Source organism: Colletes latitarsis, chromosome 7 (assembly GCF_051014445.1).
Source record: "Colletes latitarsis isolate SP2378_abdomen chromosome 7, iyColLati1, whole genome shotgun sequence".
Lineage (NCBI taxonomy): Eukaryota > Metazoa > Arthropoda > Insecta > Hymenoptera > Colletidae > Colletes > Colletes latitarsis.
The window spans coordinates 22,949,204-22,975,191 of NC_135140.1; the positions used below are offsets into that span (position 1 = coordinate 22,949,204).

General features: G+C 42.2%; 3 protein-coding genes across 8 annotated transcripts; 2 read left to right on the forward strand and 1 right to left on the reverse strand.

The window, feature by feature from the left end:
- The first annotated feature begins 198 nt into the window (after positions 1-198).
- Snx27 (sorting nexin 27) lies at positions 199-12,780 on the forward strand. Of its 2 annotated transcripts, none has more exons than XM_076769446.1 (7): positions 199-587; positions 7,334-7,471; positions 7,745-7,969; positions 8,085-8,395; positions 8,464-8,702; positions 8,915-9,196; positions 9,548-12,780. In XM_076769446.1, exons 1-7 carry the CDS (start codon positions 259-261, stop codon positions 9,614-9,616), a joined length of 1,593 nt encoding a protein of 530 aa, XP_076625561.1. In that variant the 5' UTR covers positions 199-258; the 3' UTR covers positions 9,617-12,780. The 2 variants fall into 2 exon arrangements, with proteins under 2 accessions (XP_076625561.1, XP_076625560.1); XM_076769445.1 differs by lacking the exon at positions 199-587 and adding an exon at positions 6,867-7,257.
- A 129-nt stretch (positions 12,781-12,909) lies between these two features.
- LOC143343964 (myogenesis-regulating glycosidase) lies at positions 12,910-25,988 on the forward strand. Of its 5 annotated transcripts, none has more exons than XM_076769439.1 (11): positions 12,910-13,802; positions 17,212-17,495; positions 18,131-18,364; positions 18,438-18,713; positions 18,867-18,952; positions 20,554-20,753; positions 21,745-21,881; positions 22,878-23,096; positions 23,179-23,289; positions 23,596-24,591; positions 24,740-25,988. In XM_076769439.1, exons 1-11 carry the CDS (start codon positions 13,758-13,760, stop codon positions 25,644-25,646), a joined length of 3,495 nt encoding a protein of 1,164 aa, XP_076625554.1. In that variant the 5' UTR covers positions 12,910-13,757; the 3' UTR covers positions 25,647-25,988. The 5 variants fall into 5 exon arrangements, with proteins under 5 accessions (XP_076625554.1, XP_076625553.1, XP_076625555.1 ...); XM_076769438.1 differs by having other exon boundaries at positions 18,861-18,952; positions 24,740-25,985; XM_076769440.1 differs by lacking the exon at positions 12,910-13,802 and having other exon boundaries at positions 17,365-17,495; positions 18,085-18,364; positions 18,861-18,952; positions 24,740-25,985.
- LOC143343967 (nucleoside diphosphate kinase homolog 5) lies at positions 19,027-19,713 on the reverse strand. Its single transcript, XM_076769447.1, has 4 exons — positions 19,630-19,713; positions 19,412-19,550; positions 19,240-19,328; positions 19,027-19,137 (listed from the first exon to the last, which is right to left on the reverse strand). Exons 1-4 carry the CDS (start codon positions 19,711-19,713, stop codon positions 19,027-19,029), a joined length of 423 nt encoding a protein of 140 aa, XP_076625562.1.

Consider the following 25,988-nt stretch of genomic DNA (forward strand, 5'->3'; position numbering starts at 1 on the left):
GTCGATACGAGTAAAATATTGGGTGATTCAAGCAGTTGGATTAATAAAATATTATCGGAAATTTTAGGGCATCGTGTATAGAAAAACCTAACATAACCCAATGGAAGGGGTAAAAGGAGAGAAGAGAGAGAAAAGCTCGGCTCGGTGCGGCTCGGCGAGGCGAGGCGAGGCTAGGCGACCTGACTCGATTCGACACAGGCGCAGTCTCGTGGTGGATCCCCGTACGAGAGGAACATCAATGGGCGGTCAGAGAGTAAGATGGCGGACTGCGAGTCGGAGGTGCAGCGGTTGCCAGCTACGAACGAGGACGTAACGAGGAACGCGAGTGCAACGATGATCAACAACGGACGCGTGCCTCAGCACCCGGTGAATCAGGCGAATCCGATCGGACAGGGACCGAGATGCGTCACCATTTACAAAACCGAGACTGGTTTCGGGTTCAACGTACGCGGCCAGGTCAGCGAGGGTGGACAACTAAGAAGCATCAACGGGGAACTGTACGCGCCGCTTCAGCATGTCAGCGCCGTGTTACCCCGAGGTGCCGCCGAGAAGGCCGGTGTACGAAAAGGCGATCGAATACTCGAAGTGTGAGTACACCGTTTTGCCTCGAGTCGCGTTTTGTTATACATTTCCTTTTCTTTCGTTTCTTTTTCAAATTTCGAACATTGTGCGCGTCTACCTGTCAAACGGGTACCGTTTTCCAGTTTCGGACAAAAGAAACTCTCGCTCGGATGGAAAAGTTGGTTCGTGGCAAGAGTATGTAACACGATTCGAGGCGTGATCGGATGCCACCAGTGAAGCGAAAGCTGTCATATTCGACAGCTGAGATGCTGCTTTTTTCTTCTCGAACCTTCGGGTTTATCGGTACCACCGCGATAGCGTCATGTTCGCCTTAATCGATTCGGGTGGTTAGACATTTGGTGCTGTTTATCGCGGAAGAAACGATAGATCCTTGGCACAGTTTGTGTTGTATGTATGTACCTGTCAAGGTACCACCGTTGTCCACGGTTTAGTGTTCCTTCTGTGTTTTCGTTTTGCATTTTCAACGATGCTACTTTGCTTTCCTCTCCACGATTAATTGCGTTCGAACAGATTGTGCAATGCTGCCCATGCGTGCCATAAAACGTACGTAATCGACAATTATCTACGTATAAAAATCCTAATTTCGAAGAGTTGCCCTATTATCGAGGGTTCTATTTTGTACGTGAGTTTTGGGTTTCATTTTGAACCGTTTAACTCAAAACATGGTTGTACTAGCTTTCGAGAAGCGTGTGATACCAACATGGCAGAGATAAATAGAGTCGTAAATGGAAGCAACGAGATCTGTTTATAAAGAAAATTTTCAAAAGGATAGGATCAAAGGTCATAACGTGTACAGGCGTGTATCTCTTACCGTAAGGAGAGACAGTTGTATGGCGTAGAAAATGGAGACGTAAGAGGGGAAGAACGATCGAAAGAACGAAAATGTGCATTGTAGTAATACGTTTCTAGTACGGTTGAAATACGATGCAGCGTTGGGTTTCTAAATAAGGAATATCACGGTATTGGAGCGTTTTTTATTTGCGATTTATATGTATACATATACGGTGACGAATCTTTTAGCGGAGCGCTGCGTTATCGGTAAAGCAATTAAACTCGATCGATGATTTTTATATTCGTATTTTACCGTTCCGCAGAATCGATTCAAATTGCGAGGAGAATTCGATTACTCGAGTTTCGTGATCGAGTTATCGATTTTTAGCGTTACGAGAGAAACGAACAACGTCCAACTTTATTCCCCGATCGATTATTATGCTAATTGTATTTGCTGATTGATAATTACACTGCACATAATTTATCTTGAATAGTTTCAAGTACTCGCAACTATCGTTTCATACAAGTTTTCTTTAACGAAAGTCTCTTTAATGTTATTCTTCGTTCGTAAACCTAACAATTCCCAGTTGGAAAAATCAGTTTCGAACATTATGCGTATGTAGGTGCATGCATAGATCTATCCGGCTGTTTCGATCGTTTTTCTTTCTCACAGTTGGTTTTAATCGGAGCATAAATTGGCACAACCTCTGCGGTCACTTGACCGGTCCTTGAAGCCACTTTGAATATTCCGAATTGTTCATTAACAAATCTGAATTAGATAAAGTTCATGGTAAACGGCACGTACGATGGTGTCGCGATCTATCTTTTATCGTTGATTTATTTCTGATTAATCGTTTCTAATTTATGCGTATGAAAATTGTCTCTTTCGATCTTTCGTTCTCGATTTCGTCAAAGCGATGATTGTTTTCGTGGGCGGGGTTCCAGAAAAGCCTCGATTACATACGCCTCTTTGCAGACCTAAATCATCTGGACTATTGAATTTTTCTTCTCCAGGCTGCTCGAAATTGTGTTGTACCATTTCGTTGGAAACGTAAATGAAATTATTATTAAATCGTTCGTTTGAAGCTGTCGGAACATAAGCGAAAATAAATTACGGTTACGTTTGAACCGTGTGTCGCGAGCAATTTAAATTGCGGCAGACACATGAGCGTCTCGTTAAGCTGAGAAAAGTAATTAAAAATACGTTACACCGGTATAATTTGCGAAATGCCAGAACCATTTTGTACAAGTACATACATAAATCGTATTCGGGGAGAATGTTGTATGGCGTTTATTTCGAACAATCCGGGGATTCGTAAACGACACGACGAGAGTACATGATCGATAAAAAAAGTAAAGACCAGAGAGATGCATTATATGTACATACATATGTATATTCTGTCAATCGAGTAACGGTATGTCGTAGAGGCTCGTTCGGTTTGCTAATGTTATTCGCGTGGAGCGTTATCGAAGGCGAAGGAGAGAAAACGATTCACGGGATTCGCGAGGTCTTAATCGTCGTCGTGAAAAATCTCCACAGTTATTGAATCGACCCGACCGGTCGACGATTTACGCGTCGTCCCTCGATGATTCCCGTCCAAGGTTTTCTCCGACGAATCTCGAAAAAATTCCCAAGACAATCCGGAGAAGCAACAAGCACGAAGCACGAAGCACGAAGCACGAAGCACGAAGCACGAAGCACCAGGGGAAAATATGCAACGGTGAATTACTCAATTTGTTGTCTTGGCCGAACGCAATAGGCCAGTGTAGTTGGTTTTTACCCTCTCTAGCTAATCGGACGTTAATTGCTCGCATGTCTGCGGTGATTTTTTAACGATTCGCGCGACGAGCATCGTGATGCGAGCATGTCATTTATGCCGCGATTACGTTAACCTAACCCGTGCTCGAGTAATTCGTAAACGTAACGTGGCTGCGAACAATCGATACACTGGTTGTAGAAATATTTATTTGAAATTTATTATTTAAGAAACATTAAACGGTTAACGCGGTTAACGCGCGCAATAATCGAAATCTAGGCTGAAATTATATAATAAAATTAAGATAGCGTGTATGGAATTATGTAAGATGGAAAGAAAGACGACCTTAGAGGCTCGATTCCCGTCTACGGTAGAGTACTTTTACCATACGGTGACATTTCTAAAAGGTTTGTCTCTTATGCGGCTTCTAACAAGTGGTTACACATATGCGCTGCAATCTCGCCGATGGATTTTTTCAGCTGTCAAGGGCACGATATTAAATTAGAGCGAAACGGATATTTTATCGACAACACGTTCTCTCCTCGGCTATCGAACGAAATTATGCGTTCGCGAAAAGCAGCGCATAAATAGCGTGCCGTTGGAATGCTCGTCGACGGATATCTATGAATCACTTGTAATTGAATTGTTCGCAAACAGGCAAGGTGAGGAAAGACCACCCAATACTTGACGGTTTTCGAATTATCCGATGAGCCAGCCAGCCAGCCGTCTTTATATTATTATTTGAAAAAATAAGTAAAATAATCCTTGACTCGACTAACCTGTAAAATAATATGGATAAATGTACAGGTATTAGAATGACCCGATTTTACAGTGGTCCGATTTTACTCTCTCTCTTTCGATTGGATCGGAAACGTCGGTGTACCATGACCGTTTGAAGAGCATCGAACGATGTTGGATCAGAACCACGATTAAATCCCGATTGGCCGCTGTTCTGGCCGTGTACAGACAGGAGGCCCACTCGTGATACTTGGACGGCTTCTCGGGGAACTCTTGAAGGAGCCTTTTCTCAGACTTTGTGGAAATCGGTGTATCGCTGTTGCTAGAAATTCGATCGATCGAGTAATTACGGTACACCAATAAATATTTTTAACCTATTCAGAATTATATGTATGTACCATATACGTATGCGTGTATAACGTTGTTGTCCCTTGGCCTGTCATCCGGGTTATTTCATTTTATTTTATTTATGTTTTTAAACGTAAAGCCGGCAAATTAACGACCGAGCGTTGCGTAATTAATGGCCGATGCAAGTAACATTTAAATGCTGATTCAGATTTCGTCGTCGGTCAGTTATTTATACGCTACTCGCGGAAACTCGGCGCGCAATTATCACTTTCTCCATGACATAAGAGAGTTCTGGGGCAAACGTTTCAATCGCAAACATTTCAATCTTCTTCCTTACTAATCGCCGACATTTACGAGCCGTCCTCCTACATTGGAATCCTGATTCCTAATTCTCTTTCGAAATTACTTTTTAAACGTTTTAAACGGAACTTGCGCACGATCGAGCAAACTATTGCACTCTATGCGATATTCTTCTTGCATCGTTAGGAAATTGCACTGCCGCGAACTTGATGATTTATTAACAGCAGGTAGCAGGTAGCAGGTAGCAGGTCCGCTGTCGCGAAAGCAGAGCGAATACTCTGGACACGTCGATATTCTATCGTTAAATGTAAATACACTCGCTATCCAGATAAATGTACATACGTCGTGACCTCTTTTCTGCGCTACATAGTCGAGCGTATCACAAATCGTATAAAAACCACCTGATGGAACGATGAGTTTGCACCCTCTGAATAGATGTATGTAGATATTAAAAAAAAGTTGTAAACGTACCATTGACACGCCTTTCTTTGCAACAGTATCGAACGTTTGAATTTCGTCCGGTTCTCGTAACCCGGACCGGACCTAAATTCATTTACGATCAACAAAATTTTATTAAATTGTATCTCTGACATGACTCGTTGAGAAAAGATAGAACAACGATACGAATCGTATCATCGAATGGATATTTCGTTTGGAAAAAATATGCAACGATAAGACGATTATATGTACATAGTTTTCTTTCTTACGGGCAGAAAAAAGAAAACAAAGTACGGTACTCGTAATAGTGTTACACAGCCGACTATTTTCTACCTTGAACAATCGATCTTGACGCTCCGAGATACACATTAACGTTCATTCGGTGAATTTATCGCGATCCGTCGGCTTAGCTTTCTCTTCAATTACATACGTTCGCGACCATGTCGATTAAGGCCTCGATCGCGTCTACCGCTTACAAAGAAACGAACAAGTGTAAAAATTCTGATCGACGCGAGTCATCGGACGATTCGGTGTGATACTGACCTCTTTGTAGCTATTTTCAAAAATGATAACGATAATACCCGATAAAAAAATATCGACAAAGCATCGATTATTTCGTTTATCGCGACCAAGCATTTTTTGCCAGACTGCGTCGGAATAAAAACAATAATCTCTCCTGTCGATCGATTTTCTTCGTTTTCGAATCGGTATTGTCTCGATTTTTCCTACGACCGAAGGCGGCTTCCTTTCGCTCATTCGATCAATAGAGCACAGCCGTCGGCGTTTCCTTCGATTGATTTTGTTACGGTTTCTGACGGTCGAATCGCGATGTGCTAAGTAGGAAAAACGATTTTCCGTTGCATCGATAGCCATTCAGGCCGAACGTAAAGAACCTGGAAAGGGTTCGCCGTAAAAATAGTTGCCTGCGTTAAAAATACTTTGATTGTTGCGCGAGATGGTTAGAAACTCGTGGAAAAAGTTACTAAAGGAATCTTGTCTCCCTGTAACTCGTAAAAAGAAAATCGGGCACAGGGATCAAGTTTGCTTTTTAAAAACGCGGCAATTGGGGGGAGTTTAGAATAAAAAATTAACTCATCCCGCGACCCTTTGTTCCAACGTGCAACAACAACTGTTACGAAAGCACTGTTTCAATACCTAAAAGATCCTTGAGAGAGTGAGAGCAACATTCCACGATACCGAGACTCCGGTTCGGCACTTTCTGTACCTTTTTCCAGACATTGCGAAACAACGAGTGTGCCCAAAGGGACCTACAACAACAATTCGTTCACCCAGGAACATGTATATGTTTTGTAACGTAAGAATACGTGGACAATAACTTGAACATTCCCGAGTTTAACAACCGTAGGAATATACATTACGGTATTTTACTTGGATCGTTTAAACTTAACATTTAACTCGAGCGCGTAAACTTTCTCTTTCTTTATGCAGCCAGTTTTTTAGCTCAAAGTAAAGAATGCTCCGTCGTATTACAATTATATCTATACATATGTATCTATATTCTATAAACGTACGTAGCAATTACTTTTTTTTGTCAATTAAGATTAAACTGTGTAGAAATAAATTTCTTGTCCTGTCTGTTCGGTAAGAATGCTCGCAACAGCTGAAGAAACAAAAACAGATCTCATCGGTCCTAATTAATTGGTACTTGGTTTACCCTATCGCGAGAACTCGTAGGAATTTGTACGAATCGAAAATGCGTTGTGTTGGTATTGTAGATTAAAGAGCAGAAAAGAAGAGGAAAACGTTCGAGTGTATCAAGAGAGAGATATCGCATTGATTCAGTGATTCAAGAGTCGCGACAACGTAGAAAACTGACGTCAACCCCCTTTGCCCCGGAATCGGAGATAGTAGAAAATATGTACTCGAGGGGGACACCGGGGACGATAGGCAAAATTATCAAGTACCCAGTCCGCGTTCGCTTCAAGCGCAGATTGTGAATTTAGTCGAGAGTCTTACCTCCGTACATATGTATGTACGTTCACGACCAATAACAACACTCGTCCTTTCACGCTCGGAGTTTAAGCTCGCGCAAGGCTAATCACCTTTTCCCCTCTGTGAAATAGGAAGTTCGATTGACATTTCCTTTCCTTTCCTTTCCTTTCCTATCGCGTCGGTGTTCAGTGCAACGTCTAATCGACCTGATCGATACGAATGTGACACGACCTCGTCGAATCTTGCCGACGTATACGCGAGATGCTGCAATGTTGTCGTGTTACGTGACCGCGGTGCAATGCGAGTGGATGGAAAATCGTGATCGTCGCGGATCAAACCTAGATTCGCGACTAAAGGCGATCGTTACCGGGTAAAGGAGAGTTCTCGCTCTCGAGTCCGGTGCCCGGGACTTTTTATCGCCGAATAAAGTCAGCTGTCTATTGCAGGAACAACGTGAACGTCGAGGGAGCCACCCACAAGCAGGTGGTAGACTTGATCAAGTCCGGAGGCGATGTCCTGACGCTAACCGTTATCTCCGTTACGCCGCAGGAGGCAGAGAGATTGGAGCCGTTCGAAGATCTCAGGTACGAGCACTAATTATTTACTAACACGATTTACCAGACTTTTATTAACGTCTACCATTTCGAGGGATTTATTTATAGCTGATTACAGAATTTTTTAACGCGTACCGGTCTCTACATATACATATGTATGCAATGACAGAGTAACGAAAACCATAAACGTACATTTATCAATGGCATACTGCGAGTAATCTACACAAGGACCACTAACAAGACTTTATTGTCTTTCTTTCATGACATCTCGTCGTTTCATCTGCTCCTCTATTCATCTCGTAGTTATGCGTCGGTGGACTACAGCGAGAAACGATCTATACCTATCAGCGTACCAGACTATCACGTTCGCGAGAGGAAGCATGAACGATACGTTGCCTTCAACGTACACATGGCGGGCAGACACTTATGCTCCAGGCGATATCGAGAGTTCGCTGCCCTGCACGTGGCTCTGAAAAAGGAATTTATTGGCTTTAATTTCCCCAAACTGCCAGGAAAGTGGCCATTCCAGTATGTACTTGACGTGTTAACTTATCGCTAAAACGAGGATATCGAACGCGTTAGTTAGTATACCTCGCGTCTGTCTAACCCGACCTACGCTAATGCTTTTGTAATACTTTTGCAGATTAAGCGAGCAGCAACTCGACGCGAGGAGACGCGGTTTGGAGCAATACCTGGAGAAAGTCAGTGCCGTTAGAGTAATCGCTGAAAGTGACGCCATGCAATATTTCTTGACCGACAGGCTCGAGGAGGACGGGGATCAAGGGCCGGCCGTAGATCTGAAAGTACTCCTACCGGATCACGAGGTTGTCACCGTCACGGTTGCCAAAGCTGCTTCCGTCAAGGACGTGTACGACGCTGTTTGCAGTCGAGTTAGCTTAGACGCAGATACGGCAAAATACTTTTATCTATTCGAAATCGTCGAGTACAATTTCGGTAAGTAACTCTCGAGGGTCAAAGAATTTCACGACGACGGTAACACGTGTCGCGCTCGTATGTTTCAGAACGTAAGTTGCAACCCCACGAGCACCCTCACACTTTGTACATTCAAAACTATTCGACCGCTAGCGCGACCTGTCTCGCGATAAGGAGGTGGCTTTTCAATGTAAATAAACCACTCGGAGAGCAAGCGTTAACTTGGATCTTCTGGCAAACTGTTGACGAGGTCAATAGAGGTCACGTCACAGCCGGTGAACGATTGTACCAGCTGAAGGCTTTACAGAACGCGTCGAGGAAACACGAGGTACGAAAACCTTTTTAGATGAATGTCACTAGCTTTTCAAAAGTTACTTCTCCTAGGATCGGTTGTGTTTAGGTAATTTATTAATGGGGAGGGGGAGAAGGTATAATAACACTCGGACGGCCGGGTTGCATCTCCTTAAATGTCCACCGATCCACCGGGCTATGGGCTATTTCTCTAATTCAATACCGGATCTGTTTACCTTGTGCTTCCAGTATTTAAAACTGGCAAAGGAACTGAGCGGTTACGGCGACATCGTGTTCCCTCACTGCGTGTGCGATTCGAGGAAAGAAGGGCACGTTGTCGCTGCCGTAGGAGCAGCAGCGTTTAAGCTACACGCGGCGAAGGAGGACGGCACTTTGGAATCTCAAGTCGTTGAATTTCAATGGAACTCTATTACCCGGTGGGAGGTAGATGAAGAAGGAATGGCATTCTGCTTCCAGTACACGCGCCAGGACAATCGTCCGCCGCGTTGGCTTAAGGTCTTCACACCTTACGTAAGTGTCTAATTCAAATTCTTTGCGAAAATTGCTTCTAATCAACCTGTTCTTGGCCATGAGTCGGTGCTACAAACTAGCGTCTTGAATAATTACTTATTTTTTATTTTAAAAGAATAACCAGACACACCTTCTATAGACTACACCACCTCTTTAAAACATGACAACTGAACTGAAAGTTATTTAAAATTTTTATTTGTAGTAATTCAGCTTTACAGCGTACCTACAGTACCTACAATACCAGTTTGTTTAGCTGCATTACAGTTTCTCTTTTTTTCTCTGCATCGCAATAGTTTAGTCAAACTGTTTTGCGCGGTATTTACGCTCGAACGATGAACGTTCTGTTCGCAGTACACGTTCCTGTCAGACTGTTTTGATCGAATAGCCGAGGAAGCCAAGTGGGACGATCCCGGCGAATGACGTAACATCCGACGTTAAAATCATGTTTGGTGCATAATACGAGGGATACCGTACCGTTTCATCGAACGTTTCACTTGTCTGTCTTTGTAGCCAGGACTTTTCGATTAGAATTACTTTTTTAAGGTGACCGTACAGATCAGTAAGACACCTAATCATATCAGTCTCTCGCTTCGTATCGGCTTCGTAATGTGTGTGTGTATCGTGTCAAAATCATTTGTAACGGTGCATATACCCATTCGTCTAGAAACAACACAAACACGAAATGTGCCGTTGTGAAACGAAGAATTTTCTTTTTTAAGGAAAACCTATAAGGAAGATAGTAAATACCAATACCAGCCGCGAGTACGAGTATCATCGTGTCTCTAGTTGATAATGTTTCTACCATAGATCATGATACTTTAGCTTGAATCACGAGTCGTTAAAATACACAAGAGATTTACATTAGTCTCCAGATGTGAGATGTTGCAATATCGCGCCAAACACTAACCTCTAGACGAATCTATCCTTTGGCCTATCACTCGTTTCGCGTACAATGTAATTTATTCTCGAACAAGATCGAATAATCGTTTAATTACAAGACGTTCCTCTCTACTAGCCTAATAGATATTGAACATTTTCCTTCGTTTAATTCATACGAGTGAAGCAACTAGTATTAACGGTATAGTTTAAGCCGTTCTTTTCCTTTCGCGCCGACACCCTGTCTGCATTTGTTGAACACGCTTCGAGCATCGTTCAATTTCGTACTACGCGAACGCGCGCGTACAAAAGTCCGTTTCACGATCTTCTGTCGTGTAAAAGTGTACACGTGTAATAGAAATACGAAAGATAACAGGAATTTACTTTTGCTCCAAAGCTATATTTTTACTATTATACAAAGGCAGAGCTATAAAGGTGAACTGTTCTCGGTAGTGTAGAAATCGTGAACATGCTTGAGGTTGTAAACGAACACGATTCAATGAACCATAGCCGTGTATAGTCGAAATCTTAACGCGCTGCTGTTCCACCGTCGTTGCGAATTAAAACAAAAGAAAATACTTGATATTCGTTGCATCGTACGAAAAATATTCGTAAAACAAGAGTAACTTGGAGCAAAAGGGTTCAATGTAGGAGGAGGAGAGCGTTGAAATCCTACGAATATAAGACTTGAAAAGAAAAATACATTGATTGAAAACACCGGTAAGAACGCCATAATGAAAAAAAAAAAAAAGAAAAAAGAAAAAAAAAAGTAATAAATAATACTCAGTAACATTGTTGAAGGATATGCTGATAATACCAAGTGAAATAAATATATAAAATATGAATAATTTTAGCATCTCTAATATCGGTGAGAAGATCGATATGAACTTTTCAAGTATCTTGGCCTGCTCGTCGTGGTTCACAGTGGATCGAACAGCGAATCATTCGGAACGAAACTTATTCCGCATTTATTATACTGTTTTCCCTTGATCTTTCAGTTACTTTCCCAATGGCTACGCAACCGAACCGTTGTTCGTTCCCAACGATTCGCTTGGCCAGCAACGAGAGAAGCCTCGGCAGATAATAATTATAGAGATAGATGTATAACTATCGTTAATGTTTTTAAACTTTATTCGGAATGAATCGTGCGCGAGATTTTTTAGGCAGGCAGCGGAGGTCAAGTATCATCGAAGAGGATGGTAACGATATAATGTTAACGGAAAGCTGTAAAAATAATGACAATTTTTGTTTAGTTTAAACGACCGGCCCGATATAAGTATCGTAAAGGCAATATCTGGTGAATATAGAGATTGAAACAAAAATATTGTTAAAAGCATCCAGAGTTTGGAAGTTTTAATTATTTTTTCACCAGTCTATCGTACGATAACGACTCCCGATTCTTATTCTGTGAATAACTCTGTCGTGGGAAGTGTGCAAAAAAACTGATCTGCGAGCATTCGTTGAAAGTTTGTTCGCACACGTTCAATCGAAATGAATAAAGGTAGACCTTCGGTTGCTTGAGGTTTTCAAAATAAAATCGTATTACGACGAAGCCACAAACTCCGTCTAGGTTTAAGTGTTGAAGGATGGTTTGCCACTTCGTCAATACGATTTACCGAGATAACGTTCGCTTGTCCCTTTGTTGGCGTTCGCGTTTTCCTGAAAAGTCACTTGAAAGCAAACAAAGAAAAATAAACATTTATCTATAGAAAGTGACACTCGTATTAGTCTCTTAGCGTTTCTGAGTTTGCAATCGGCAAAATCAGCGCACACAAAGTATCGAACAAGTATTAAAATATCACGGATATGTTCTGGCCGAAGGTCACGTGGATTGGCAGAAAGAAATAGTCGTTCAGACTTTCATGACTTATTGTGATGTATTGTTCCATTAATCGATGAAGTAATTACATAATTAATTAAAAAGCTAAGCGTTTCGCGAAGTCGGTAGAGCGTCAGATAGATAGGTAGTAGGTACGCGTTCGCGGCAATAATATTTTTGACGAAGTTATATCGTTATAGGTACGTTAAGTAGGTGTTGATGGTGTGTAGAATATTTTCGAATGGAATTAGCGTGAATTGTAGGAAAGAAATACGTCCAAAGTCGTAAACATGCGATGCTCCGATGCTCCGATGCTCCGATGCTCCGATGCGTCGATCTTAGAAAAATGTGCGAGAGAAATGTGCGACTTTTTTTTCGACGAATTCTATCGGTAATTGTTATTCGAGTGTATATTTATTTATGTTGTATATTTATTAAGATCGTGTATCGTTCGCAAAATGAAGCATCCAATTTGATCGGTGCGCGAGTCTTTGATTATTTATTGTCGCTCAATAGTATTTTTGTATCGAGAGAAATATTGATTTATTTGCGTAAAATAAATTTGGAAATCGGGTGATAGGACAATTAATTATTAATTACTTCATTAATTAACACGTTAAGTAAGTCTGCCAAATTGGATGACGAATTAGGTAGTATAATTTAATTATTGTTATAGTAAGACCATATCATTACAGTTAACTCCATAGAAGTTAATTAAACTATTATGTATAATCGTAGCCTGTAATAACAAATGCTCCAGTTTATCATCTAATATCAGTTCGCGACGTTTGCTGTAAAACTGGTATTTCGGATTAGCGGCGGTATTATTCGATTTGTTTTCAAATCATCTTACTTAAAGTCGAGGGAAAAATAAAAAAAGTGCAGAGAATATAGCCACGTCTGTCTTATTTCTCTCTCGAAAGTCGAAAAAGAGAATCTCTGTTATGTCTGATTCTGTTGCGTCCTTTTCTGCGCCCGAGTCGATAAGCCAGCGAAGCTTTACAATGCTCACGGAATTATTTCTTCTCTATAATTTTACTGATTTCATGCCGATTTCGCGTCCTGTTCGGTACACAATGTCGCTTACGTAATAAATTGTGTCGTGTGTGTGTGTGTGTGTATTTTTTATGCATTGTATAAGAAGCATCGTGCCGGGAAACGAACAGTTGTACATATTTGTGTCCGAACGACACCTGGTGTGTTTCTTTTTTGCGGTTCCAGACCGTGACGGGTTTCGATTACATTCGTCAAGTTGACACCAATTATACATATACCCTTTCCTATCGAAAAACGTGAACCCTCTCAAAGAACCGGACCTTTAGCCGACGGCTAACGGGCTCCTATATCCCCACGATCACAAACTGTATCCTTTGAAACTAATCTCCTCGTTCAGGACTATGTACCATCATATTCTCCTTGTAGTTGAACCTTCTCCTCCAAGATAGTGAACCGCACTGGATGTCCCCCTGGCACTACGATCGGCGTAAACATGCTCGCTCGCGCGCTCCGATTTGGTCACTCACGGGATTTATCGATATCGGTCGTCCGTGGGCGGAAAGAGGGACATACATATCTTGTACGTATACAAACATGCGGTCTCGGTTTCGTTGGCACGAGTAAACGCATGCAAATCGGTAGCCGTGTGTACAGATCGCGTTCGCGCGAATGCGTTACCGATACATTGAACGCGGTCTCTGAAGATATCGCTAAGTGGTCGCCGATATAAGGAACAGAAGATCAGTCTAAAACCACCTGTCTTCGAAGGTGGAGGCTCTCTCCTCTAATCTCGTCTGCACGCGACGGAATTTAGTGGAAAATTGAGAAATCGCCCGCCTCGGAATCGACCGATCTCCAAAATCGAGAACCATGGAAAGATTAAAAAGGAAACGAAGGAGAACTGACAGCCAAAAGGTGGGTGGGTGTGTGTGTGTGTGTGTGTGTGTATATATCGTGTTTCTTCCGTCTTGTACTGTTATCTAAAAATGATATAGTTTGTAATATAAGATCGATGATTGCTTTTTAACGTAACCGCAATATCGAATCTATCGGCCGATAAGAGAAAGACGTTCGAACGCCGCAAGAAACTCGCGCTTTTTATTCCTCTCGATTGTGCTCTGTTTTACTCGAGCGATTTTTACGGAATTTTTTTTTCGCCCGCGTTTCTCGACCGAAATTGCAACCCGCTTGAATCGTCGTCGGGTGTTAGTCGATTTTCATAGTAAAAGCTACATTTTCCGCACGACGATTACAAATTTTCAAACGAAATTCTTATATAACGCAACACCGTTTAACAATTGACACGTCAATTTACACCATTCCAAAGTTATAGTCGATTTTCTCGATTCGGTTAAAAATAGTACTCGCTAATAAACGGACGGACCGGTTCGTCGCCATAGAAGAATCGCACGATAACGAATTTTTCATTCATGTGTTAATCGTAAAAGTTGATTACGATATCTTGCGGTTTCGTGACGACTTTACGTTAAACGGTCTATAATGTAGAATTCATTCAAAGTATTTATCATAAATCATCTTTACTTGTAAGACCTATCGATTCTCAACGCGTCAAAGTACCTATCTTGCTTCTTCGGTTCCCCTTACATTTCCTTAATAAAATTGACAAATTTGCCAATTTAATACCCTCTCTACTCGTACAATTTTTTAATATCTCGTTTCTATTATGATATAGAAAAACTTAAATAGGATCGTGCAAAGGCTTAAAGCGATAATTTTACGCAAAGAAAAAATGATTGGCAAATTTTTTTCCAAAGTTCTATACGACTGTAGGTTGTTACGAAATCATCAACTGCAGTTTTCCTATTCGTTAAAGGTTGCATTTGCAGTAGGTTAAAATTTTTGGCGTCTGTGCATTCTCTTGGTTGGAATTACGCTATTTGTTTCAGAGTCAGCAAAGGCCGATTCGACCGAAATTCTTTCAATAATTCACAGAGCAACGAGGTACCCTGTTTACTTATCGTCGATGACACGTGTCTTTAAAAAGCACAACAAAGCCTGCGTTGTTCGCGATTTCAGCTATTAATGCATACGTACAGCGACGAACGAAACTGAATCAACACTCGTTATACATTTTTGTAAAATAATATTTTGAAACTGTAACGTTTTAATATACTATAAATAATTAAAGTTTATCGAGGACAGTAAATGGCTTTTTACGTTTCTCATGACTTAATTACCACAGATATAGAATGTATACATATTATATGTAGTCAATTTTGCATTCGTCGTTATTCGGATGCAGACTAATCTAACAATTTCGTCACGTTCGCTATCATTTTTAACACACGAGAATAGAAATTTTATTTATAAGACTAATGGTTCGCATTACCAATAATAATTGGATGTATCGCGCCTGTTTCATGTAATGTCATACATCCCCATATCATAGTAGAACCGCTATCGTGTCACACCATACGATATATGTATCTATGTATTGTGTATATTTGCTTTTATACATGTTCGCCGCACTATTCTATGTGCCAAAGTTAGAGTTAATATTCGTCGGAAATTCTATAAAACGTATTTACTTTTGCTTGTCAGTGTAGATCGCGTATTAATTATCGTAGAATAAGCTGGAAATAAGCTGCGTAAAAAAAGGATAAATAAAATAGGCGCCAGGAGGTTGATCGCAATATGTAATAACAAAATGACGCGCTGACGAGATAAACATCAACGTATTACGTAAAAATAATAATAAACTTTCCCGTGGTACGATCACGGGGATACAATGATAAAAATGTTGGTAATTGTAACTCGAAACGAATCGACACGCGAAGAGATTAGAGCCTGTCGCGAACGAGTTAGGTTGCATCTAGCTAACTCGTATCTTGGACCGAGGTCGATCTGGCCGTTCTTACGGCTATTAACCCAATTTCACGGAAAACCTGCGTCTCCGCATGCAAACGAATCGGACGTACAAGTGAGATCATCGGCGATAATTTTCCTTGTTGTTTTCTCGCGGTAAGGCTGCGAAATTCCCGCGATTCGAACGTTCCTTTGGCGCATAACAATGGCGGTTCCGCGAGTAGTTCTCTTACACGAATCTTGAGAGTTTTTCTGACGAGAAACATCTCATTCAGCCGAACAGCAGGAACTATTAAATCGCGAACGCTTTGTAGTCGACGCATATAACGGAAAACAAAGACTCCCTCGTTCATGTTACCGCTGCTGGAAAAAATACGCTGACAAAATTACGTTCACGGTTTATTTCCGTACAAGTGCGACGCGTTTGGAACAATTTCCTTTCGCGAAAATAATCCTCGCCTTATCGGACGTCAACAAAAGTCCGCCTAGGAAAACGTTTCGTTTGCTAATCGCGAAATTTAAACCGCGTTGCCTTTGCGCGGTTCCCGAATCGCTTTATTGCCCCGCTTGTTTTAAACGTTGTACGTCGGCTGCGCCGACTGTAAATAAGATACGGGGTTCTCGATAATGCGTGCCTATACAAGTACCTACATACACTTGACAAACACAGTAAAGGTGTCGTGTGAATTGTTGGTTCCTCGGTTACAACTTGCAATCGTATAATTTAATCTGCCTATTTGCGGATCAACGAATTAAAAGTCTTCCCTCTCGATGATAAAAAACTTGGTTATCACGGGATTGAAATTAACGCACTAATTAAGAATTTCCGCCGAGGACACAAGTAAATACAAATACTGTATATCGTGTATGTGTGTGAGACGCAACGCACTATCAATTTTCATTATGTAATTCGATTGATCCTGCACATGAACATCAACTGTCAGTTCGGCTCTGCCCCGACTAATTAACGGAGTGTAAATACTATAATCAATTTTGTTCGTTAACGAGCCCACTCGAGAGTGTAATTCTGCTATTGGGCTAACGTTATTGCGCTTTTAATGGTCTAGTGCTTGTTCAGCGTGACTTATTTTACATCGAATGTTTCGAATTTGTTTAAATTCGAATAGATTTTAGTATCTTACGACCGTAACAATTACCAAACGCAGAACGAATTCCGAGCACAGCTTCGAATTTTAACAGATCGTCCGAGATCTTGAATTTCGTTGGTTCCTTCTCCATTCAACAATGCGTCGTATTATAAATACGAATGGAAAACTTGTCAGCGAAATCCACGTAGCATAATCGTAAATTATGTTGACCGGTTGACCGACGAGTACGGTCGTCGGACGATTTTTCCCATTCCGTTCGGCTCGAACCGACCATACCACGCGTAATTTTAATCAACCTTAACGAGCCAACTCCAGCTACGGTGATCTCTCCTCGTCGTGTCCCCTCTTTTCTCTCTCACGCTCTCTCCATCCTTATTCTCTTTGCACAGAAAGTATTACTCTCAATCGTCGATCCCTGGGACGTCAGAGTAGCCAGTGTCGATCCGGTCGGCTTGGCGGAGCGTCGAGGCGTTTATTTGTCGATATCGCCGTCGCAACAAACTGGAAATACCTTGCAAGAACCTCTGACCCCGGGTAGGACGGTCAGAACTCCATCGCCTTGGTACAAACCTGCGTCCAGCAACGTTCTAGACCAATCGTCTGTCATCGGAGTCGCGAAATCGAGCTCCTCCGAAGCCACTTGGGTGGATCCCTGGTATTCCCCAATTATCAGGTAAACAGTTTTATTCCATTAACCCTGAACGAGTTTATACATATAACAAACCATTATTGTGCATGTAGAATTCGATCGCCAAGTACGGTACAGCACAGCACAGCACATAATTAATGTATATTTTTTTATTTTTAATGATATATTTACATAGGAAACATTATTTTACTATTGTTATTACTTATCCGGTCAAAGAACAACACTTTTATTCAAAATGAATTAATATAATCCAAGGGTTTCACCTTGAAATACTATGAGCAACGCCAAGCACACTATACTATAAGTGGCTTCGTAAGCTCGTAACACGTTAATGCAACACTGAATGTAGGCAACTACTGACTCTTAGCAGTCGGCGGTGGTCTGCTAGGAAAAGTGGGTTAAATTTTAACACAGCCTTATGCGCTAAACTTTGCCCTTTCGTATTACTTGCGTAAAGTGCAACGGTCTTATAGGAGCTCGAGTTACTTGATAGATAATAAATAAAGATTAAAAAATTTTACAGACTATTAGCATGCATTTTGTTTAGCAGTCTGTACAACAGAAAATGACGACTCTAAATTGAAATTTTTCTAACGAAATGTTTTACTTGTAGTCCACTGGAAAATAGTATCAAGGACGTTTCTTTTAATGCTCGAAAGGTCATCGATCGGAACGCGATCCAGTTTACCTGAAGCACCGCAGAAACCGGCGAGAAAGAAGACGCAAAGCGAACTAAAGAACACGAGAAGCTGCGACCTCCGAGTCGACCAGACAATTCCGGACGACAATGGATTAATAGGTGCGACGCAGGAAATCACGTGCGATGATTCCGATCACGAGCACAAGGCTGGAGCAGTCGCGAGAGTGCGTTTCGAGAACAAGGAACGGGAAAGGTAGAATATTTCGTATCTTGGTTTCGCTTCATTTCCCAGATGTTATCAACGTTTCGTAATCGTGTCGATGCAGGAGTCACACTTGGGGTTCGCCATTGGAAGCGGATCGCGTAGACGAGAAGAGTCATCTTTACCCCTCGAAAACGATCCACCTGCCAGGCGCGAGTTCTATTGTAAACAACAATTGGACGGGCCGGGAAGAAAAGAACGCAGAAAGTTCCGCATCAGTCGACGAAAAAAACATCGAGGAGAAACGTTGCAAGCTAATCAAAGAAACAGAGCCAGTCGGTCGCGGATCTTTCCAAGATAAAGAGCTAGTGAACGTCGTGCAGAATTTGGTGACGTCAAGGTACTTGCTTAATTATTCCTCTCTTTAAATTCCCATCTAACGCGACTTGCAATATTTTCGAGTAATATCGTATGCAGCTAATTCTCGTTATTCCTCTTTCTTTTTTGTTATACGTTTACATGGTCCGTGCGTGTGTTCTGCTGCAAGGTACAGTCCCATTCTTCTGTCTGGCACGCAACGAAAATTAAATAGAAAGGCGCCATGTCGACGCGAATCACCAAAGGAAATGGACACAGTAGGTGAGACATTTATTATTAACGCACAATACACACGCTAAAACCAGTAAAATATTCTAATTGGATAAAGGTGGAAATCATGTTGGAATCATGGCGAGATCTTGCGGCAATCTAGGCTTGTTAGGGTTGTTTAATATGAGCCAATTAGCGAGCCAGAGGACAGGATCTGCAGGTTTAAATTTGCAACACTGCATAAAAAAAATATTTATTAATTATTGTTAGAAATAGTCGATGTCTATACGCTGTTCGAAAGGATAGATAACTTGCATTAACTATTATATTCGTCTTACCAAGGATAGTGCTTCCACGAGGACAGGATTTACTATTTCCCACAAGTAATCGGTTGCTGGTTCGTTTTTTAGCAGTGGCTCGATTATGGCTAGAATAAAATGTCAAAATTTGGCTCGTAATTTTCGAGAAAATCGATAAATGATCGTGATATACGGCGGCATTGTTTACTACATTCAGGAAAGAAGAAATGAATCTCTCTTTCGGCCTCTTCTCGAGTGCTGCTTCCATGAACTGCGTTCTTGAAAGTCTCGCCTCTTCTTCCGAATCTCGCTCTTATACTGTCGGGATAATATAAACGAGCCTCCGTAACCTAAAGCGCACCGATAAGAAGATACTCGACGACGCGACGGAACGAAATCCGATCCGGCGATCATACAATGTATGTATACCTTGGTCGGACCCATAAGCGATCTCCATTCTTCTACGCCACGATGTTTCGCCAAAACGTGAACGATTACGGGCCCAGACGCCATATAGGCGACGAGGTGCGCGAAATTTACTTGTCCATACTTGTCCGAATAAAACTCTGAAACCTGTTCCGGCGTGAGCTGTAGCCAACGCGTCCGAAAAATCTCGAAACCCTCGTCGAATATACGTCGTTCGATTTCCTTCCTGTTTACGACCGCTTCTGGCTTTATGATCGCCAGCGTGCACTCGATATCCGGCTCCTCTTCGACTTCCTCTTCGCAGATACAAGGCTCGAAAGAGACCATCGGAGGCTGCCAAACGTCCTCCTCGGGTTCTCCGAGAACACACTCGCATTCTTCTCGACTAACGAAATTGTACTGTCGAGCATTGGCCGATCGTTATTCTTCTATCTTAAATTACGAGTATGTATATGTACATATACCGTTCTAGAGGAACTGCTGGAGGTGATCGAGCTGCTCGGCGATCCTTTGATTCCGTCGCAAACTGTAAATCCAAGATCAGACTGCGACGAATCGACTAGAAGATCCCAGTCGTCCTTGTCCGAAACCGTGTCAAGACTCGATCGTCCGGCTATATCTTTCGTCGGACGCGACGATTTGCCGCATTTCCTGAAAAGCGTCACTGTTTCCGGGACAACTCGATCGCCGTCGTCGTCCTTCCTATCTCCGCAGTCGCACATTTTCCTCACTTTCGAAAGCCGTAGTGTTTCTTTCAGTTCGTTTCCGTCCTCATTTATCGTCGAGGTTAGAAATCAGTTTGACGTCGAAACAAAATTACGCGTTCGACATATTATACACGGATAAAGTACGTTTCTGACGATGTCGTACACATATGTATACTCTGATTGTGTCTTAATAATAAATAGTAATTGACATTTTTTTTAGACGCTCCGAAGGTGACGGAACATGACGCGAGTATACGCACAAACGAAGCTACGGAAGTCATCGGAAACGGAACAAAAAAAAGGTTCATTTGTCCCGAAACGACAACTAGGTTTCGTGCAGTCGCGGATATTCGTAAAACGAGCGTCTCGATGCCGAGCAATTTAGACGAGATGGAGAATCTGAGAATCGACAGACAAAAGGTAAATTCAACGGACACACCGAACGGAAACAGTGGAAAACCTTCGAAAGCAATAATTACACTCTACTGAAATTTTTTTTTTGTAAGTCAATCGTATCGAGTTATTAATTTTGTTCTTTTTCCTTGATACGGATTGAGTTTTTCAACTTGACGCGTTCTTTTTTCTTTTTTTCTCTTTTTTTTTTTACTTGCGGTTACATGCTCTTTAAAGTTTTTAAACAAGAGATTCTACGTAGACGACCCAATGAATTTTGCAAAACGCGAAAAGTTTTTATTATCACTAGTATTATCAATCTAAAGAAATTGCGGCAAATATCCCAGCGACGATTAAAGATCAAAGAAATTGCTTCCCTTACTAGCAATTCGATTAGTCGCTCGAACATGGATGCTCCCCTCGTAAATGTATTTTTAAATCAGACGACAACAATACCGTCAACACTCGCAAAGAGTGCGCAGACTAGTCAGTGAATAAAGAGTAATATCGTATATCGTTTCGACGTAATTGACGACTCGTATTTACCAAACACGAAGAAGGAATGCACAGCCGTAGGCAGGACATTTTTCTTTTCGATGTGTGTATTGTGCGCGATGTTGATCGATTAAGATTTCGATAGAGAGCAAAGCAACGTGTTACATGAAATACGCGAAGGAAAAGAAACCGTTGTTGTCCATGGACGAGAAGAATGGCAAGGACCATAAGTACAGTTCGATCTATTCTCTGGAAAAAGCACTCGCCGAATTTGCAAAAAGGAAATTGGACGCGATAGAGGAGGTTCGTTTTCGGTTCGAAGGTGTGACAAACGAAATAGCATTGTATAGATTCTATTGTATCCTGCGAAATATATTCCGTAAAGTATTAAAGTTACCTGTGACTCGACACAGTTGCTCCGCTTCGCGTCTTCGGGTCTTGTTCTCTGGGAAAGCGTAAAATAAAACTGACATCAAAGTATTCATCAGTTTGTTTCTCGCGCGAATAACTAAATGTTTCGCAGGGAAACTCGTCGAAATTCAACAGATCGGAAAGCGACGACAGCAGCAGCGTGACATTCAGCAACAGTGGCTCGACGCCCAATGGAAGTCCACTCGGATCAGAGACCGAGGAGGAAGCAAACGACGAAGAGTTGGCCAAGTAAGTGCCTTATTCTTACTCTTCCTCCGATCGTATCTACATACGTATAATATAGCTCGGCTTCGCTGCCGCTGGTGAACACGATTATTTTTTCTAATACATTGTATTGGGAAGAATTTAATCAAATTTCTATGTAATAACAACGGTTAACTCTTAGCAGGAATAACTAGCATGAAAATGCGACAAAATGGTTTATTGGAATGTCACGTATCTTTGTACGCTCGAGATTTTTCTTACACTCGGTGCTTAAAATTTTCAACTTTCATCAAAATTTCTCATCTATAAAACTGTTAGTTGTTGCGTGAAAAAAGTATACGTATTTCGCCGAGTCATCACGATTTTCTTTTTCGATCTTGTTTACTCCTTAAAAGTTTGGCCAATATTGTCAGTGTCCACGCGCGAATCCTTCGTCTAATCGAATGAAACCGGTATTGGAGAGCAGTGCTCATCGCGAGGATCATCTTTGGGTTCGACCTTCTTTATATCGCTGTAGGGTTATCGCGCTACAAGTCCGCTCGAGACTTTCACAGTCGTCGCGTCAGTTGGTCGGTTGGCAATCGGTCATTAAGGACTGCTCGTATTTTTACGTCTAACGTTCTCTATGCGGAAAAAGTGTTTCTTGTTTTTAACGGATCTCCACGGTCTTGACGCTGCAGTGTCTCCAGTCGTGTTTCCTTTACATTGCAAAAAATCATTTGTCTTGGTGATTGTAAGCTTTTCGTTAGCAGTTACATGTATACATAGTGTATAATAGAATCGATTGAAATACGGAAAAGCTCTCACACACACACACTCGATATAGTACTCTCGATGATTTAGCAATACGAATTTTGAGTCCGTTCAGGAAAGTTTTAGATCGCGCGATGATTCCAAGATACGACGTCGGCAGTGCTGTATCGCTGCAAAGGTATACATATACGGAAGCAAAAATACATATTTCCTCTCACGCCCTGATATTTTTGCTCGTTTTTTCCTGAAATGAAATGGAATTTTTAGAGTCCCGTTGCAAGCTCCTCCTCGAAGAAAAGGCAGGGTCGTAGCACCGATAATGAATCAAAAATTAGGGAACAATTCGATGGAGCTTCCCGGCGGACAAAGCGTGAATTCCACGATAACCAGCGTCAACAGCATTAGCAGTCTGCTCAAAGAGAAGCTACAGTTGTCTCTTCCACAGGCTTTGCGTAGCAGCAAGAAGAGACAAAACGCCGATTATCGGTAAACCGAAAACAGTACTCTGTTGCGAATATTTATTTAAAATGAATTTTCTTAAACATCGGTATTTCGTATTATTTCGTAGACTGCGAGTTTTCGTTGGAATACTGTTTCTGTGCGTCGTTTTCCTCGTAGGGTTCGCGCACATTTATTACACCCAGCATGTTTTACAACGAGCCTATTTCGACAAATTTCGGTAAGCAAACAACAATCACGTTGACAGTTTGGTTAAAATTGATCTTTTCATTTTAATTAGAATATCGACCACTTGCATCGATTGCTCGTTTCACTTTCGACTGCTATCCGACACTCTGTCAGGATGCGTCGAATCGAGTTTATTAAACCTCGTATCGTCGTGTATCAACATCTCCCGACAGTCTTAAAATATCCTGTTGGACCTTGCCGATAGTGCAAGATAATTTAAAGAACGCGTCCAACTGTAACATCTACTTTGCTTCTTTTTCTTCTTCCACGCTTACCACGTTAATTTCGTCGTTTTTAGGTTTAACAAAAACGAAAGAGTAATGCACGTGTACAGCAGCACTGGGGCCGAAGTGATCGCGGCCCAACTCGGCGAAGGCATTCCCCCCGAGACCGGAGTTTTTCAATGTTTGCCCCATCATCAGAAGCAAGACTCGGTTTGTCTCGAGTGGCTCCAACAGACGCGTTTGTACCTGGCTCACACAAAACACGAAGACATGCATTGTTACCACGTTACCTGGCAAAGCCTCAACCCTTACTATAACCCTACAGATTGTTTCGATTGGTCGTCGAAAAGAGGCCATTGGTACGGTGCTGGTCAGGTTCAGAATATGCCTTATCCTCTGGAGCGCGGACGTCTCGATTCGAGTCCGTTCATCACCGGTGACATCGCGAAACATACATTTGGCAATGTGCTAAAAAGGTACTTCTTGAACTCGAAGGGCGCGACGATATTGGTCGACCCGGAGACGCCTCTTTACGTCTCCATAAACGCAAACAGGAGCAACGACTTTTGCCTACAGGCCAGACACGACGCTTTCGCTTACATAAATCACTTGACGCCACTCCCGCAACTGAATTACACGATCTGCGCGACGGACAACATGAAAAACCTGCACTCATCCATGGCCGAGAAGTCCCTGTGGGACGGGCTGAAACCGAACGAACTTAATGCGGTTCATTCGCTGCTGTCCGAACCCGTCTGGCAAATCGCACCGACCGACGAAGCTGCGATTTACAATTACACCGAGGACGTGATAGCCCTCGGTTTCTTGCGACAGGGACACGTTTTGTTGAGCGAGGAGTGGCAGCCCAGTACCGGCGACTTTGTGCTGGACGAAGAACGATTCCCATCTATGGAAGAAACGATCAACATTATTCATCGTCGAGGATTCAGAATCGTCTTCACTATCCAACCGTTCATATCCACGGAGTCTGTGAACTTTAAGGACGCAGTCACCAGCAGGCTGCTGATTTCTGAAAGAGGCAGCGATCCGAGAATTCCGGCTCTGACTAGGTAACGATCAATTTCAAACATTTTTATTAATTAATTATTTATTTAATAAAGATTAAGTATGTTTTTAGTCGTTCTGGAAACAGAGATCGTGTAATAAATTCGAGGAAATAGGTTAGCTTAAGGCGATTAAAAAAATTCTCGTTCGTAGATATAAACAAAGCAATAGCGTGGCCGTTCTGGACATCACGAACAATAAGACGTTGCCCTGGTTGCAATCCAAGCTTGGAAGATTGATCATGAAATACCACGTGGACTCGTTCTACCTGGACTTGGGCACCGCACAGGATATGCCTCACTATTATAAATGCGAACAGCCGCTTACCAATCCGGATCATTACAAAACTCTATTTACAAGAGCAATCCTGGGATCTGTGCCGGTGATTGGTGTCTCGGGAGCGATTTCCAGACCCCGAGCGCCAGTCTTCGTATCCCTTCCCCCGTTCTCTTCCTCCTGGAAGGCCATCAAAACAGTAATTCCAACAGTTTTGACCTACGGAATGATAGGCTATCCGTTCATCATGCCGGGTGCTGTTGGCGGAGACGTGGCTTTACCTATGTCGGACAACAATCCCGACAACGATTTCGAAGTGAGCTTGCCAGACAAAGAGCTGTACATCAGATGGCTGCAGCTGTCTACATTCCTGCCCGTGATACGTTTCACTCATCTGCCTAGCAAATACTCGGACGAATCCGTGTTAGAGATAGCCAAGCGGCTGACGACCTTAAGGCAGAAAACTGTTACGCCGTTGCTGAAAAAGTACGCGAAGGAGACACTGAATACTGGTCTGCCCATAATCAGACCTTTATGGATGCTAGATCCGGCCGATCCAGCTTGCCACGTTGTCGTGGACGAATTTTCTGTGGGCGAGGAGTTAATAGTCGCCCCTGTTCTCTATTCCGGTAGCAGGCAAAGGGAGGTTTACTTGCCCGCGGGCGTGTGGAGGGATGGAATCGATGGTAGTCTCAGGAAGGGATCCAGATGGATTCATAATTACAGAGTGGCAGAAGATAAAGTCGCGTATTTTGTGAAAATGCCCGATAACACGAGATTTTAATCGACGATGCTCGTTGGAACAAACGTTCCCCGTGTGGTTTTAGAAACGGACACAACTATGTTTTTTCGAGATCTTTAGAATCTCTGTAGCGACGTGTATCGATAGTGACCGATACACGGTCATTCGCGACTCTATGTATAACGATCCAAGTTGCTTCTTGTACATACATACATACATACATACATACATACTGAATTTTCATACTATTATTTCAGATTTCAGAAAAGGACGTAGAAGTAAGAAATTGGTAAATAAAAATTAGGGTAGGTTCTTTAAGATATCGACCAAGTTGCTGCACTTTCTTTCGACGTGTATTTCGCCATCGTTCAGAGTAGTCGACTA

Excerpts from the sequence above, each read along its gene's own strand:
- LOC143343967 (XM_076769447.1), bottom strand. The coding sequence starts at position 19,713 with ATGGCGTCTGGGCCCGTAATCGTTCACGTTTTGGCGAAACATCGTGGC. Across the intron at positions 19,329-19,411 it reads TCATTTCTTCTTTCCTGAAT|CCATAATCGAGCCACTGCTA; the intron begins GTAGTAAACAAT and ends ATTTTATTCTAG. Across the intron at positions 19,138-19,239 it reads TCGTGGAAGCACTATCCTTG|TGTTGCAAATTTAAACCTGC; the intron begins GTAAGACGAATA and ends TTTTTTATGCAG.
- LOC143343964 (XM_076769438.1), top strand. The coding sequence starts at position 13,758 with ATGGAAAGATTAAAAAGGAAACGAAGGAGAACTGACAGCCAAAAG. Across the intron at positions 18,365-18,437 it reads GAGAACAAGGAACGGGAAAG|GAGTCACACTTGGGGTTCGC; the intron begins GTAGAATATTTC and ends GTGTCGATGCAG. Across the intron at positions 21,882-22,877 it reads AACGACGAAGAGTTGGCCAA|AGTCCCGTTGCAAGCTCCTC; the intron begins GTAAGTGCCTTA and ends TGGAATTTTTAG.
- Snx27 (XM_076769446.1), top strand. The coding sequence starts at position 259 with ATGGCGGACTGCGAGTCGGAGGTGCAGCGGTTGCCAGCTACGAACGAG. Across the intron at positions 7,472-7,744 it reads GAGCCGTTCGAAGATCTCAG|TTATGCGTCGGTGGACTACA; the intron begins GTACGAGCACTA and ends TTCATCTCGTAG. Across the intron at positions 8,703-8,914 it reads ACGCGTCGAGGAAACACGAG|TATTTAAAACTGGCAAAGGA; the intron begins GTACGAAAACCT and ends TTGTGCTTCCAG.